Genomic DNA, 16,966 nt, shown 5'->3' with positions numbered 1-16,966 from the left:
TGAAATTCCCTGCTGTGTAGATCGCCAAATAAATATAATGAGGAGATAATCTTTGCAAAATGGCATTTTCGAGTGGACTATTTGAGGTAGTAATCCATTCCAAAGTTTTGAAGACCTCTCATCAAGATTTTCTCTTTAAACCTATCACCAAGGATCCGTGACTAGCATGATTTCGATAGAATCATTATTTCTGCTAATTAAAATGCTGTTATATACTTGTCCATTCAATTTTGCACTCATTGGGAAATTTCGTAGCTTCTCCACGAGATTACTATGACATTAGAAAGCAATCAAAAATCTATTAAAATCACAGCTTTAGTCGAATGAAAAACGACACTTTCAAATACGCAATTTGCTCATAATTGATTTTGTTCTTTTCGAAAAAAAAAAAAAAAAGCCTAACAACCGGGTGGGTGTTCCTTATTGTTGACTTTTTGACTAAGCTTTTGCCCAACGAATCTACTTATCTGAACAAAAGTTTAGTTTGCTTTAAGAAGGGTCTTGAATTTTAAGTTTATAAGAATTACAAGAAATCGCGCTTAACTCCGAGTCTCTAGAATATCATATGTAATGAAACGTGATTGGACCAAACTTTGAACCAACTAGGCACCAAGGTCAGGTCCTGCACTGAGGTTAAGTTTTAGTCACGTAGACGAAAACGGCGTTTACAATAAACAAACATTCGATGATACTGCGATCCTCCAGAATTTTTGGAATTACTTTGAAAGCTATATTTAGGTAAAGATAGAGTTAATTTTATTTCATTATCTCAATTTGTAATGATTAGACGGTAGTTCAAGACGCAGGCAAAAAAAAAAAAAATTATCAAGCTGAATACTGGCGGCGCCGGCCAGCTTTTCTGCCGGTTTGTTTCAACTGCAGGTGTTCTGTTATCGCATTATATAAACAAGATAAACAGTTTAACAGAGCACAACATGGTAGAACGTGAGGTATTTTGGTTTAAATGCAGATAAGCTACGGTTCCTAACAGGATAAATTTGAATATTTCGAAATTTAGTCACGGCTTTTGAAATCTAGTTCGTTCTTGTGAATTTGCAGTAAGTTGTCTTTTGTTCCTGTTTCTGTTTTTTCTCCAGTACTATAACACACAATAAGTGTATGAACCAATACTAACAATAGTTGTTCGTGTATGAGAAGATCGGGTTTCTCGCACGCCTCGCTCAAAACCACCTTGTAACTATAACATGTATGACTATATAAATCAACGTATGATTGTAAATCATCCCTTCATCTTCAAGAGGTATATGCATCAACACATATCGATATTTAAGCCCATTAATCATCGTCACTTAAAAATAATTTTAACGTTTTAAACGCCGTCACATTACGCCTCTGTAATTTCGAATTGTCTCATACTTCGTATCGTATACCTGGCTTTTTTGAATGCATACGAACATTGATCTAGAGCAGATGAGAAACTATGGAAAAACCCACTTTTTTGGTAACAGACTATCTTCCTCTCTCATAAGGTGACGGAAGTACTTTAAAACCCCTTTTCGTATAGATCACTTCTGACGAAAATTGTTATGTAAATTTCCCCTTTTTTTGTTTTCCTTGTTTCAGGTTAATTGATGCAATTGATATTGTGTGAGGCTGAGTATCATTTTTATTTTGCCTTGTTTGGTTTCAGGGTTTCTACAACAGAATTAAGGCAACTTCAACTGCAGACATATTTATCATCTGTCTATATCATCCCGAGAGCACTTGCATCAGCTTTCAGTAGCATCTGAAACTGTCTATGGACACAATGAGATCCACACTCAGCAAAGAAACTAATGAAGTCGGTGAACATTTAGAACTGAGCGAGCAAATGAAGACGCGATGTCGACAGGTCGCGCGGGAGTTGCAGCATTTAGGAGATACACTCGAGAACAGATATTTTCGTCAAGACGTTGATGAAAATCAAGAGAGACGTCCTCTTGGACTTAACATGCTGGAAATTGCCAGGGAGATCTTCCGGCGATATGTTACGGAACTTTTTGCGCGTAACAATTGAATTGTGGAATAAGAACAAAGATATTTCCGATCTGACTCTCGGCACTGTTCGTACAGTTGTCAACTATTTCTGATCATGACGTTAGAGTTTTGCCGTGCAGCATTTTCAATTATCGTGTGATCAGCTGAATCAGCAGTTTCGATCAGTCACGAAAACAGAATAAATCACGCAAGAACATGGATATGGAAATATGCATCAAAGCCAGTCAGGAAAAGCACACATTTCTGGCTTAGTGTGAGGTTTATCACGGAAAGGTCGTTAAGGGCTGTGTTTGAAAAGAATTTAGGATTATATGGTGTTAGGGATCTTTGCGTGTTTTGGTACGTAGCTTGTAACTGACAATTTTTACCCGTGTTTACCGGCGTACCATGACAACGCTAGTTCCCATTTTAGAGCTCGGCGACTATAAGATAACTAGCAGAAATAATCACAAAAACAGCTAATTATGAAACAACATGCGTTAAATTCACCATATATTTTGCTTCCGAGAAAATGAAATGGCCAAAAATACATGCGTGCGAAGGGTTATTTGTAATAAAACAATTCATGTCGCTGGTCACTAAATTCAAAGGAAAATATATATAAATAGATGAAAATCTCTCGTATTAGCGACTCGTGATAGCCAAAAGCTGAGTTGTATGGAAACTAATCAAATATCTTTAAAAATAAAATTTGTAAAATTATGTATTGATCCATTCTTGTTTTATTCGCGAAGTGTCCGTGTTCGTGAGTGTGAGCAAACAACCAGCACTTTAGGAAACGATTTTTCCCTAAAACCAAATAAAGTGTATCAAAGCAGAGTTTGTAAACACTCTTTACAGCTGCCTTAATTTTGAATGAAAATAATGAGCCTAAACTCGAAAATTATTTCATACTCGGTTTCATACTTTGGCATATAACTGACAAGTGTAAAACTTCCAGAAAGGTTATCTCACAAAAACACATTTGAAGTCCCACTGTAAATTAATTCGCCTAGGGGATGTTATTGCCGTTTTTGGTTCAATAATTTTCTAGAACACACATGTCGTGAGAGATGTCATTAACAACTGGTTAAGAAGGTAAATAAACAGCAATTGAAAAAAAAATAGAATCTGTGTGTTCACGCTCGAAAAGTAAAGAGAAAATATTACAAGAGAAACAAGTTGAGCACATAACCTTCATATTTGCATAACTCTTATCATTTTGATCGACAAGCCGGAACAATCTTGCCTTTTTCTTAAAGAGTGTTGTCAGAGAAAAGTACTTCTGCGGAAAATAATGACAATCACACTTAAAGACACGGGAAATGATATTGTAAAGCGACTTTTAAGGCTGTACCACGATAATGAATAAGAAAAAGGTCTGTAAGGAGCATTTCAGCCTTATTGTATTTATGATGTAAAACCGATCTTTGGAAGACACGTCGCGAAATTAACATCGATAAAGTCTTTGTAAACGGAAATAAAAGGAAGTCTACTTCAACTTATCCCACGAAAAACGTATTGAGATGAGCATAGTAGATTGCAATCAAAAAGTATCAAACGATAACAGCGAGATTAAAACTAAACAAGTCGAGAGTTAACTGTTTATCTGGCAATGTTTTGAGTATTGAAAGACAAAGAAACTGAAACTGGAAAACATATGGAAAATATTAGACTTTTATCGATACTTCTTTTTCAAAATGAAAATATCTGCATGTACAAAAGCAGTATACTACCAAAAGGTCTCTTCCGCAATAGCTGAAGAAAGTTATTTTTCATGATGATATGTCGTGACTTTTCTTAAGTATCTGCAACACTCGTGCAGCCAAATTGATGCCAGTTTGCCCCAATATAGCTTAAATGTTAGTCATAAATCATTTCTAGACTCTACAAAATAAAGATAGCAACATTTACCATAACAAACGAAGCTAAGTAATTTTCTTGTAGAAAAAAAGGCCATACTAGTGTACTTAAATCAGGTTACAGAGAGTCCGACTTTTCCAAAAAAGGTGTTCTTCCGCATTTACCCCTCAACAAAAATAATATATTTGCGTGTTCTGAATAAACTTAATCTAATGCTGATGGACGTTGTAATGTCTATGCCTGGGCTAAAAGTTCTTCCAAGGGCAATAAACAATTGAGAACCTCTTGGTCACGAAATGTTGACAATGAAAAGCTGTTACACAGTTATGTGTTACAGTTGACAGCAATTTGATGTATCTTTTTCTTTAGAAACAGTGTTACGTAGGTAACTAGCGTAACACAAATACACACATAGAAAAACTTCGTCATAAGTTTTCCATTTTGTTCCAACAGAGACATCACATCCGCGCCGTTGTGGAATTATTAGTTAGTGAACTTGAGTGCATTTACCGGTCAGCGAGAGCAAAACTCTCAACCTTTTCTTTTTCTCTGGAAATTTAGATAAAATAACGCCGATAGGCAGAAGACCAAGATCCTTCAAGATATGACTCTCAGATAGAGCTAAACACGGAAACTCCAGGTTAGAGAAATATTCAAATTGTAAGCTCTATGTACACAAAGTGAATTTTCCGTTATCGTTATTGTATGAATGTGTCTATTTTTGATCAACAACAATAACTTTCGGAACTGTAGAAGCAAATAGAAGGACAGAACTCTATCTTTAAAACGGAGGTCGTCATTATGTAGCTTTGCTACCAATTATTATAAACAGAACAGTTTTTTGTTTGGACGCAGCGACAAATTGGGTTTACAACTGAGTACATTATATCCGTATTAATGAAGTATGAATTGAATTTATTTAATGTTCAGGCTTCCTTTTCTGTGCTATCTGATGGTGAAATCTCATTGGCTATCCATACTGTGCTAATGGCATATAACACAAGATTTTCGTACCTTAATGGCTTCATTCCCTTTTCTAAACATTCTATATGAACCTTAATGGTAATATTATCTTGAGGATAAATTCTAATTGTATCATCTCCACTTTGAAAGCTTATGTCAATCTATTAACGTCGTTCTGTGAACGACAACAAATTTCTTAAGTTTTTAATAGCATTGCCGCATTTTTTTCTTCATCCGTCGAAAATCGTCGCTCTATAATGCAGAAAACTCGTCTCAAAATCATAAGTATTGTTTTTGTTTTTTTTAGTTCTTGAGGGATGGCAGGAAGACGCATTTGCTGTCTGTGATATGAATTAGAAAGTCTTGAACCTCTTTCTGCCGAACCAAATGAATCCATTGAGTTTCTTTTTAATTTCCAAAGCTAGTGTCAGCATAAGTTTATTTGCCGTTAAAAACTAAACATAAGTCTGAACTCCTAGCTACATTTGTTCAATTCTCGCAGGCGTTTGTTTTGAATTTTAAGCGCTTTTAAAATCTGTCAAAATCATTCTCCAAGTAGTCATCTGAATAGCCCCGAGATAAATATGGCACTAAAGTAACGGAATAACAATTTTTAAGAGCTCGCTGTGAATGTTTTCTTAAAGTCCTCGTTAGAGAGGCCCTTTTCCTCTCATTGATTATTTAATCAGTACATAAGGTTGTTTAGAATGTCACCAGCTCCGGATGATATATCTATGTTTTGAGATAAAAAATATTGAAACATCGAAGTAAATGTCAGAGCTCCTCCTTGAGTAATGTCAAAACGGGTATCAGCAATTAAAACTAAGAGTTTTTAGTTGATTTAAAAGCTTTTTGTGGTGGGCCAGACTCAAATTCAAAGATAAGCACTTGGTTATCGACAACTCTGTCAAAAAAAACAGTACAAAATTGAAGATAAAAACCTCTCTTTTTTTTTGGAAATTGATATTAGATAGATTTCAGCTAAGAATGATAGTGTTTTGATTATTGTGTAAAAGGAAAATAATTTCCATACTTATCACTGCCATAATGGACCCTCCCATTGGAGACAAAATAACCTAAATGTGATGACATGACCTAGATTGAACACGCAAAGCCCACACTCACTGATACCAAGGTAAGCGAAGCGCTTGAGTTTTCATCACAAAATTTTTGAAACGTTCTGAATCAAATCAAAAACTTCAGCAAATAGATACGTCTTAGAGTAGCTACTTTCGGTCGTTAAACTTTAAATTGTACCAAATATTGGAAAGGTTTCCTAAGCAATTCGCTTATGGTACATAGCTACACGAGGCTGGCCGGCTGTCATGTAGTTCAGTGCTGGTTTCCTTTTTCATGTTGTTCAAGACATAGACACTCATCCTTATCATCCCTAAAATAAAAGCCATCCAAGCACAAAAACTGCAAGAAAAACAAAAGCAAACAAAAAAAAATAATAACAAGGATACTAAATTTTAAGGTAACAGTCGCAGCAGCTTCCTTTGTGTTCATTTAAAAAGACCCTCTACATTCTTTTCAATCTAAACAAAATTATTTACGGTACGCTATAGATAGCGTAAAACACAACAAACAGATGATAATTTATTGTTTAGACCTATTTTTGCATCAATTACGCCACAGATTTGTAACCTCTACTGCAATTTAATCTTCAGAGGAAGCTAAAAGTCCTGCTTTTGAGGGCATTGCTCTTTCCAGCTGATCTTACATGACGGCCTTTCACCCGCGAGCTAAACTGTTATAAAAAGCAGCATATAAAATAAAAAGCAGAAATGGGATTGATTTTTTCAGGTACAAAAAATACTTGCTTCATTTCTACTTCAGTAAGTTCAACCCAGTTTGAAATTCTAAAAAATTTTCCATCAACAACTTAACTGAAACTTTCACATCTTGCTCATCGAAGCTAAGACAAAGTTGTCCCTGCGATAGAGTTGCCCCTGCATTGCTGGTACCAGAGTAATTGATAAGCTTTACTTTAGTAAAAGTACATGCAAGTTAAGAGCCCCACACCCACTTGATAGTGTTCTTCCAAAAAAAAAGAAGAAAAAAAAGGTAAAAACTAGAGCTGAGCTCAGTCTATGATCACCAGTCAATTCTTCTGCAGTCTAGTGTCGTCTTTTCGCAGCAAGACCTCAGTGTCATTGACCACCATTTTCAAAGCGGCTTGCCCTTAAACGAAGAACCCCACTATACCACTACACTCTAAATATCGTCTATCTTTCTTGTGTTTCTTTCAAATGGCCTTATAGCCATGACTAGATAAGAACTGTGGATCAACGGTTGCATTTCTACAGGAATGTGCTTAAACATTAATTTTACTTGCTCATGAAGGTACGATAGCAGGATTTCTAAAAAAAAAAATAATAAAATTTTTCAATCGATGCTATGCCAATCATATGTAAGGTTAGCCGTAAAAATATCCTTGGAGTAACGTACTATAATTATTCGATTACTCTTCAGACCTACAATTAATAATTCCTTAGGACAAGTCGAGACAATTTCGTGCGACGAAACTGACCCTTGACGAGCAATATAAGAACATGTTAACGATTAGCGAACAACTGAACCGGGGCACAAATTATGACACTTGCAGGTACCAGCCGGTGAAATTCTCAGTTTCGTTCACGGACACCAAATTATTATTTTTTTTTGCATGCAAGACACTTCAGTTTCCAATATTGGTTTTTTACGTCTGCGAAGCAATCAAAACTACTACGTCTCGTCTTGTTAGAGTACTTAAAGGCGATGGAGATGTGCTGTGTATGACACAGGTTGTCAACGAGCTCTTCCAGATGTGAGCCTTCCATCTACATAATGAGTAAGAAATTCTACCGCCGATTATTGAATGCTTTTCAGATGTAGTGAATTTAATTGGTGAAATACATTCATAAGACTCTACACCGCTAATGGATTATGCAGGAGAATGAAATAAAAGACTTTTTCACCTTACGTGTCATTCCTTACGGTATAGACAACAGATCATATATTCAGACAGAGTGGTTACCATTGTTTATCTTGGAACCTCCGGTACAGGGAAAATTAGGAGACATGTTTGTATCTGTCATTGGTTTCATCTGTTTTCGATGTTAAGGCAGCTGTGAAAATTTTGTGCAACAGATAGCTAACTTAAACAAACGTGAAAAAAGCTGGAAACTGCGGCTATGAATTCATGGTTACTCGCATGTTACTGATGCCGTGACGAAGATTGTGACGCCAATTGTCAAATCAAAACAAAATTTTCAAGAAAAACCAATGCAAGGAAGACAGCAATTGTGAAACCGCTAAAACTAAGGCGACAAAGAAGCCGCAAAGCGAACCACTTGGTCGGAATGCTTGGATGTCCGGCTTCTTCAGCGAAAGGCTGGATAACGCACGGAACGAGGGTTATCGTTTCGTGAGAACTCATTACAAACGTGTTAACAACGTGTTAAGGGTGTAAATCCACATGTCGACCGCTGACCTTCTGACGATGAGGAATATTGAATTTGCGTAACTGTAACTGGATATTTGTTTACATTACAACAGCGTCAAGGGGTTATAAAACTGATTTTACCGTGTGTGTACATCAGTATTGAGATTGATATTTCAAAAGACTGACTGTTGCTGTATCTCTGCATTAGAGACATTTTGTTTAGTGAAGTGACAAAGCCAAAGGTAAACAGTGGACGTTTTTGCTACCTCGGTTGGTTCTTGATAATTTTTGATCGATTTATTTACCAAAACCTCGATATTTAAAGACTTTACGAGATAGAAATCAATCTGTCCAAACCATGTTATTTCAATATGTTAAAGTCCTAAGGTATAAGACATTCATTTATAAATCGACGGAAGTTTAATTGTCTAAGGTATTGCAATTAATCTGCAAAGACAAAAAAATGAGCGCCTGAAAAAAATGGCTGAAGTATACTATGGTAGTATCTCAAGGTTAAGTGACTCATTCAATTTCTCATTTTTTGCACACAAAAAGGAAAAACAAAAACCTTTAACAAAGAATGATTTCTAGGCGAGTGAAGTGGATATGCATTCTTCTGGCCAACTTTATCGTATTCTCAATTCGGATTATCCATATTTTACTTTAGTTCCTTTTTTCAACTTTCGATAACATTTCATCGTATTTCTACCTTTACAGTCCTTTAAAAGAAGATATTACATAAATATGGGCTTTCATGACCTCGAGATACTGCAAAACACGTGCGAGGAAATTGGTGAGAGCCATTCTCATGAAATGCAAGCAAGATGTCAGCAGGTTGCAGCTGAACTTCGAATCATTGGAGACGCCTTAGATAGGAGTTACTTCCAAGACACTTCAAGCAACAGTCGCCGACGGTTTTTCATCGGTGCCGTAATGCTGGGAATCGCAACCAACATTGCGGTACATTACTTTGCCAGGATATTTGCTCGTAACACTGATTAGCCCTACGAGATGAAACACTGTGAAAATTCGGGCTACGGTTAGCTTCCTTTCCGAGATGAAAACGTCTCTCAGTTCAGCTTCGAGACTAATTGGAACGTTTCTCGAGAAAATACTTCTTCAAATGATGTAGGGAATGTATTGAAAGACTGTTACTGACGTTTTAATGTTTAATATTATATCATTAGCCTTAAACTTCTGAGACAGGAGAACAAGAGAGAAAGCCTTCGAGGAGAACACCATTCATTCGTTTACGAAGAAGCAATCTTTCATGGAGGTAAATTTTTTTAATGTATCTTGACTCAAACATTTTTAAACAAAATATATTCGCAATAAGTTGGATCAAGAAAATGTCATAAAACGTTTTGTTGGTTAATGTGATGTGTGATGCAGAGTGCATTGTTCCGCGACACCAGAAGGTTTCTTTTAGGTACTACATCCAAAATTTTACACAAATATTTTGTAAATTTATCCAATGGGTGCATGCATGGATCTCGAATTATTGCTATGTACAATTTAGTTTGAAATGGCTGGTTTTGCATTGAATAAGACCTCGGAAATATTATTTTATTGACCATTATATGTTACGTAAAATTTTCTCGCCAATAATCCCATATATATATACAAAAGAGCTGAACGTAGTTGTTTGTTTGTAGCAACATTTATCGAACGCGTCAATTAGAACGTGAGAAATGGTGCTTATGATAAGAAAGGAACATCCCTAACTTATCTGAATTTATTTTTTATGTACAGGGAACAACCTTCAGAAACAAGAGATAATAAAACTGCATTATACGTTGTTATTTAGTGCAGACGAGTAAACCTCTTATTTAATTCCACCAAAAGTACCTCATTTGCAATGCAAGTTTTTCGTGAATATTTTGTGAGGTCTCTAAAAGGGTCCTACCTTTGTTTCAGCAAACAATTATTTTTAGACATATTGCATCTGAGAAAAAAATTTAAATTAACATATTTTTAAAGGACACCTCGATGGCTGCAATAGAAAAGCCTCAGGCTGAATTGATCAATGCAGGGTGTTGGACAGTAGGAACATAAGAAAACTCGGGTAGCAACAACGACGAGAAAATGGTAAAGAAAAAAGCTTGATGAGCAAAAGAACTGCCTGGCTCAAATGTACGAATTTTCTTTGATTTGCTTGCCATTCTTGTTAACTAATGCATTTATATGAAGGGGAACTAAACAGTCAACAATGGCATCGTTGGAAAAATTAGTATTTCCTATTCAGAATGCAGGCCTCCTCTTTACAGAGCATGCTTTCTCCCAAAGTCCTGATGTTGATACAAAAAACTAAAGGTGACAGTCAAAGAAAACAATTCATAGCATCTTTGTTAATGGCGTCGTCGTTAACATTGGGATAATCAATTTTTAAGGTCCCAATTGCATTGCGAAACTGTTTGCTGGCCTGTTCTGTTGTTTAGATGGGGACCGTAACGATTAACAGGGCGACGACGGAAACGAAAATTTTTCGGAACAATAGGGTTTAATGAGCAAAACAATGGCTTTGCTAGTGCGTTCTAAAACTAAGCATGTTTGTTGACCGTCCCGTACATCAAAAACTGAACAAATCCCTCAGAACAGAGGCCTTGACAAACCAATTTGTCTTGTTTTCATTTCTATGATCACTTCCTTAATATGGATGGGTCTGACGATTTTAGACACAATAAACACGTCTGGCTGTCGGAAAATGTAAGCATTATCTTTTTTGGCACAGGTAGAAAGATTTGAGGTTCAAAATATACGTACGGAATGTTATGGAAAACAGTAACATATAACTCAACTTGTAAGATACTTGTAACTTTATAAATTAATCACTTTTATAAGGGAAAATATGATTTTCAAAACGTTAAATTAAAAAAAAAATTTATACAAAAATAGAAATCAATCACCAGTGTGTTTGATTTGATAATTGAGTCAGTTCTTCATCTTTTTCTTCTCGTTCACTTCTAACATTTAATGAATATTTTGAGTTTTGTCAGGAACGATCGTTTGTCGTAAGTATCCAGAAAAAACACCCTAACTTATGATTTACTGAGAGCTATACCATCATTAACAAACGTACCTCTCCTCATTTCCCGATCCATGCTTTCCTACTCTGTGTTTTAAATTTCAAACTTCCACGCAACTCATGCCCAGTCATGTAAACTCTCTGCTGAAGACTGTGAAAAGCAACATGGTAGAGTGATATTCCCTAGCGAAATTAACGGTCACATTAACTAAACCAGTTACGTAAGAGTTTCTTTCCTTTCCTCGCTTGAAGGAGGCTTTTTAGCCGGCAGTAATAGCTAACAAGCTTAAGCTAGACATAGCTTATGAAATATACATAACAAACAGTTGTGAAGGGGATGATTCACCTAACAAAGGGGTTGGCAAGAGCAAAGGTGTCACAACCAGTTGAAATTTCCTATGGTTATGCTCTCAATTGTTGAAGGAGAATATATTTGCATTTCAAACTCGTTTAAGAAAAAAATTAACCACGGATAAAAAACTATAGATGAAAAATTTCTTGCGCAATATCCATCATGTCACTGGCTTAACTGTAGATCAAGGGAGTACTGAAGTGTGGTGCTGCGTCGATGGGGAGTGTTGGATGGTAATTTTGTTTAACAACTAAGTTTATAATGTAAATTGGCCATAGTATAAAGTCTATAAAGCTGACTTTTCGGGTGCCAGCCCTTCGTCAGTTTCTCTTATGAAGGGCTAACTCTCGAAACGTCAGCTTTAGAAGGTCGTGAGCGGATTGAAATTTTAAACTCATTTGATAAAACCAAATTAATTTTGGATCAACTAGGTTTATCTGGTAGGCTTTCCTAATCTCTTTTAGTTGTTTCTGGGGTTTTGTAGCGTGCTTTTTTCACACCCGGTCAGATTCCCGAGATCTGTTGCCAGTAGTTGACGGTCTCAAATTTTCACGAATTGTTTTTACTCCGAACTGAAAAAGACTGATAGCAGATAGAGCACGAAGGAATGGGAGGAAAGAATTGCAAAGAAGCTTTTAATTACAAACTTGCCGTGTTTGCTTTGCTGATCTGTCAGAATAAACTTGTTTTAGGGTGTAGCCGACAAAGTTAGACTCAGTCATTCGTTCTGTGGTTTGTATACAATTGCGTTTTCAAAGAGATCCTTGCACAGTCTAGTAATCCGTGTATTACAACTCACTCCCAACATTATCGGGACTTTCTCTGTCAAAGTTATTCATGTTAACGTGAGATCACGATAAATTCTCCAAAACTGCATCAATAGAAAAGAGAGGGAAGCCGCGACTTTGAACCTTATAATTAATTAGCAACCTGGACGCTTACCTGAAGCCAAACAGTCTTACTCCTCTGTTTTTTTTTTCTCCTTTGCATCTGTTAGGAACTACCGCAATAAGTATTCTTTACTCAAATCATGATTCTTTTACGAAAACCAAAGCGACAGCTGCTTGTTAACCACGCACCGTGATTCCCGCCCACTTGGACGTTTGCAACCGCGTTGCTCAGCTGTTTTAAAAAAGCGGCGTCAATAATTTAGCCTTCAGCTTAATAAAATAAAATTTTCAAACCATCAGCTGACTTGAAGTAATAGCAAAATGGCATAGAGTAGTTTATGATCTTTATAAAGCATACGAACCGAAGGTTTGCCTGACAGTTTTTGTTTAAATCCATTTACACGCCTGGTTGGAGACGGACATTGTGGATGCAAACCCGAAAGTTATGACACATGCCGGACAAGCTAGGGCGCTAACATAGAACTATGGATCTTAAGCTTTGGTTCTCTGCAATTACTCCAATCGCCATTCTATTTTCTTGTTCGAGATCTAAGTGGAAACCGAACGACACACTCTATAAAAAAATTATATTCAATACGCCTTTCCCTTGATCTTCAATATATTCCAGACAAAAAAAGTCTATTAAATTTTAATTGCAAATTTTAAAATAACGTTTTTGCTAAGAAGAGCTTGGCTGATACACATGCGAGGTCTACGATAAAAATAGAGAGCGCGTTAGATCAGTGAACGATATTCTAATCGATGCCAGCTACCCTGAAATAAAAGATCGAAAAGAAGAGAAACACGCGCTCGGTTGTATCGACTCTTGTCGCCTGAATTAAAATTTTTGAAAAATCGAAGTCCTTGAAACATTGAGTCGCAACACGTGCAAGGTTTAGAACGGACGAAGAAGCACGTGCGATCAGTCGAGGATCTACTTACCAATGCTTATGTTTCGTGATGAAAGATCAGAAAGAAGAAAGGCGCATTGTCGCTTGCATTTTTATGTCTGTGCTTTATGACTTACATACTTCTTTGAACTTTGAGGTTGCCTGGTCAGTTCAGGCTTAAAACACATACATTCAAGAACATAACTTTTGACTTTTTAAGCCGTTTTTTTTTACTTTGAACAATTTTTGTTCCACGTATGTTGTTAATTGTCTCTGCACATGGTTACCAGATCATACGGGATTAGGTTTTCAATTAAAAAATAAGAGACTTTTGGAGGGGTAAGTCTTAGTCTAGAATTAACAGAACAAAACATTCATCTGAAAGCTCTATGAATGGACGAGTAGGAAATCTATTTTAATTAAAAATATTGATCCAGATTCGTAAATTTATCTTTTATTGCGCAAAGCATCATTTTAGTTCTTTTCAGAAAATCTGTTGAAAGAGTATTAAACGCAGGCACCCATAGGATCGTTTAACCAATTTTTTTTCATTCTTAATTCTACGCCCTCCAACTTTACTACCTGGCTATGGTTACAGCACAGAACATAAAGCAAATAGAGTCGAACCTGTATTTACCGGCACCGAAAAAGCGGTCACATTGTATCAGGAGGTCGGTTGCTAAAGTCCCGAATTTGTTTCCCCGAGATCACCGTCATTTGCACCTCTATGAATCGGTCGCAGTCACCCTTTGCTGAGTCCCAACAGCCTGTGTTCCAACGGCCTGTTTGTATCGTCTTCTATCTGTTCTGAACGTTTAAAGCCGGACAACTCGAATTAAATTGATAATAATCTTTCAAGTAATTTTTAATCCATGTTTGTCGCCCAAAATCAAAATAAGTAGTATTTTCGAGCGAGATTCTGTTCATTAAGTAGTCAGTTATGCCATAAAGTGACATCGTTCATCGTTTTTTATAATGCCCCTAATATGTGGAACCTGCATGTAACGGTCAACCTCTATTAGGAGTCATTACCCGTCAGTGACCTCTAAATACAGGTTCGACCGCATCACAAACTTCTCCTTAGATGAAGTTTGATCAAGGATCTTTTAGTCGAATCACCTTATAGGCATTGCGCAACTTAACCACACCGTCACTCTGAGTGGGTAGCTGGGGTTTAGCAAGTAATTTTAATTCAGTATCATGATTTGACCTGTCCGGTTCAACGGTCATTAATGTCATTAATTTCCCTTCTAAGTTGGTTGAGAAGTTTGTTTAATGAAAGATTCTTGCCTTGTTCCTTGGTTTTCAAAGCTCCCGAGAACACGTGGGCCTACCCATATCAGTCAAACAATTATTTCGTGCTAGTTTTGACAGCCCTGATCGTTGTGAATACTTGTTATTCAAATCAATCCAGCCACAGTTAAAACGATTTTACCAGTACACAATAGCTTGCTGATGAAGAGTAGTTAGCGCCAACCTTATCCGTCAGTCCGGCCATTTTGCATCGAGCCCCAAAACAGCGGCGTGGTCGGCGCTGAGGATGTCATAACATGCATTAAGGCGAAAATTGTCAATAGATTCTGAGAAAGATGCCGGTTAAATCCGTGATCTGAACATTGCTAGCGTGCAGCAAAGTGCCAAAACATATACTTTCCAGAACTATCCTAAAGTTAGAGGTTTTAACTTCAGATGAGATTAAATCTAGCTGAGTCTGTTTTGAGAATGCGTTGAACGAGCTAGCAAAAGTACTAACTGAACATCACCGTAATCCAGGCGCACACAACAGGAAAAAATTCGATATTTCGTGTCTTCAAGGAGGGTTCTAAACGTCACCGTTTTGAAAAGGCTTTGTCGAAATATAAAGAATACAGGAGTCCCTGAGGATCCATTGTAAGTTTAATTTCAATAATTTTCTGTGGAAGAGATGACACTAAACCGGTTCGTAATCACATAAAGATTTACACAGGGAATTAATATCCATATTTCGTTGCGATTTGTCAAACTTTAGAAAACATCAATAAAGTGAACTTTGCCCTTTACCCCCTAGTTCGGAACAGTAGAAGATAGCGCATCTCTTTTTGTTGTGGTCGTATATAACACACTGCGGCAAACAGCTAAAGATTGAATTCACTGCAAATCTAAAATTCAAATGAGCTGAGTAATATTTGTTGTTTAGAGATAGTATAACATTAGCATCTTCGCATTGTTTCCGGAGTACAGCTTAATCGCACTTTCTGGAATATTTTTGTTGCAGTATTTTCGGCACTTATCTGATACACTTCTTTATCGAAAGGAAAATATCCCGTACCGTTTTTATGCCAAAATGCATAAACGTATTGCATCCTGTTCCACTCTTAAGAAGCATATGCATTAGGTACTGTACACAAACCTGACACGTACTTCTACTTTGAGCTTGTACCTTCACAAAAGTGCCTCCATATTTCACATTTGCTTTCTTTTGAGCTAGGCCAAATTCTGGCAATTTTTTTTCAAGTCAATCGAGTCTTCCTAGTAAACTTTATTTAAAAACTATCGGTGCTCGGCTTAGGAAAGAGAAGGATCTTTGTCGATAACCGTATACATCGTATAAATTCACCAGTGAATTACAATTGGCCTGTTATTGTTTCGCGAAACAGTTCCCGGCTCTACATCTGATGAATTGGATGGAATATGTTTTCCGGTCCCTTATCAGATCTCATATCTTCCATTCTCCTTGCGAGCATCTTCTCTAGATCAAGACTAGGTCTTGAGACTTTAAGTTTCTTTTTCAAACTACCTCGATAAATTTTGTTCCTTTTCCTCCTGGCATCCTTGTCACTTTGATCTTTGACCAAGTCTGGTAGCCGAATGGAATGTTCTTCCGCGGCGTCTAAGTTACCATCAGGATTCGCTTCCAAAAATTCGGTTTTGCATGAATAGAGCTCTCGAAGTTCATCGTCACTTGAGCTAGATAAGTCAAATCCTTCGTCGTTATCTCTAAGAGAAATGTAAAACCTATCTTTACAAAGTTTGCTTTCATCTTCCCTTTCCGATGGGTCCTGATTTTGACTTATACCCCGTTTGTTGTTTCGAACTTGAATGATGCGTACCTCACTGACAAGCGGAGGCGATTTCCTGTGAGTTAGACGCGGTAAATTGCGGCTCGCGCCGCGCGGCTTATTCGCTTGGCAAGTGCGTCTTTCAGGTTTGCCTCTTACGGGCGGCCTTTCGCAGATAAACCAAGCTCTATGCTGTTCTGTGAACGCTGCATCTCCAGCGTTGTTGTTTGCAGCAAGCTGCGAACCAGTTTTTTCAGCTCCGTAAACGAAACCCTCTTCGATCCGCTGTCTGCCAAACTTTTCAGTCAGTTTATCGACACGAGTTACATCAGCAACCAGCGCAGCCATGAAAAATCTGCCAGGTCGGTCTGCAGTATTTACTCTTTCATACACACGGTGTGTAGCGATCGCTTCGTCGCATTTCAGGTGGAGAGCGACTCGTTCTTTCAATGCAACTGTGTTGAAAAGACGACTGTCCCGATAGGGAAGCAGTGTGCAAACTTCATGATGTTTTCGTATTGTGGATATGACAATGATAGTA

At 37.1% G+C, this 16,966-nt stretch overlaps 1 protein-coding gene across 1 annotated transcript; it reads right to left on the bottom strand.

Moving 5' to 3' along the window:
- Positions 1-15,288: 15,288 nt before the first annotated feature.
- Positions 15,289-16,966, bottom strand: LOC131793713 (uncharacterized). The gene has a single exon (XM_059111183.2). The coding sequence runs from the start codon at positions 16,771-16,773 to the stop codon at positions 16,033-16,035; it is 741 nt and encodes a 246-aa protein (XP_058967166.2). The 5' UTR covers positions 16,774-16,966; the 3' UTR covers positions 15,289-16,032.

This window comes from Pocillopora verrucosa, chromosome 9 (assembly GCF_036669915.1).
Source record: "Pocillopora verrucosa isolate sample1 chromosome 9, ASM3666991v2, whole genome shotgun sequence".
NCBI classification, from domain to species: Eukaryota; Metazoa; Cnidaria; class Anthozoa; order Scleractinia; family Pocilloporidae; genus Pocillopora; species Pocillopora verrucosa.
This window is presented reverse-complemented; position numbering and strand designations above follow the sequence as displayed.

What these genes read in the sequence shown, in the direction of transcription:
- LOC131793713 (XM_059111183.2), bottom strand. Translation starts at nt 16,773, where the DNA reads ATGGCTGCGCTGGTTGCTGATGTAACTCGTGTCGATAAACTGACTGAA.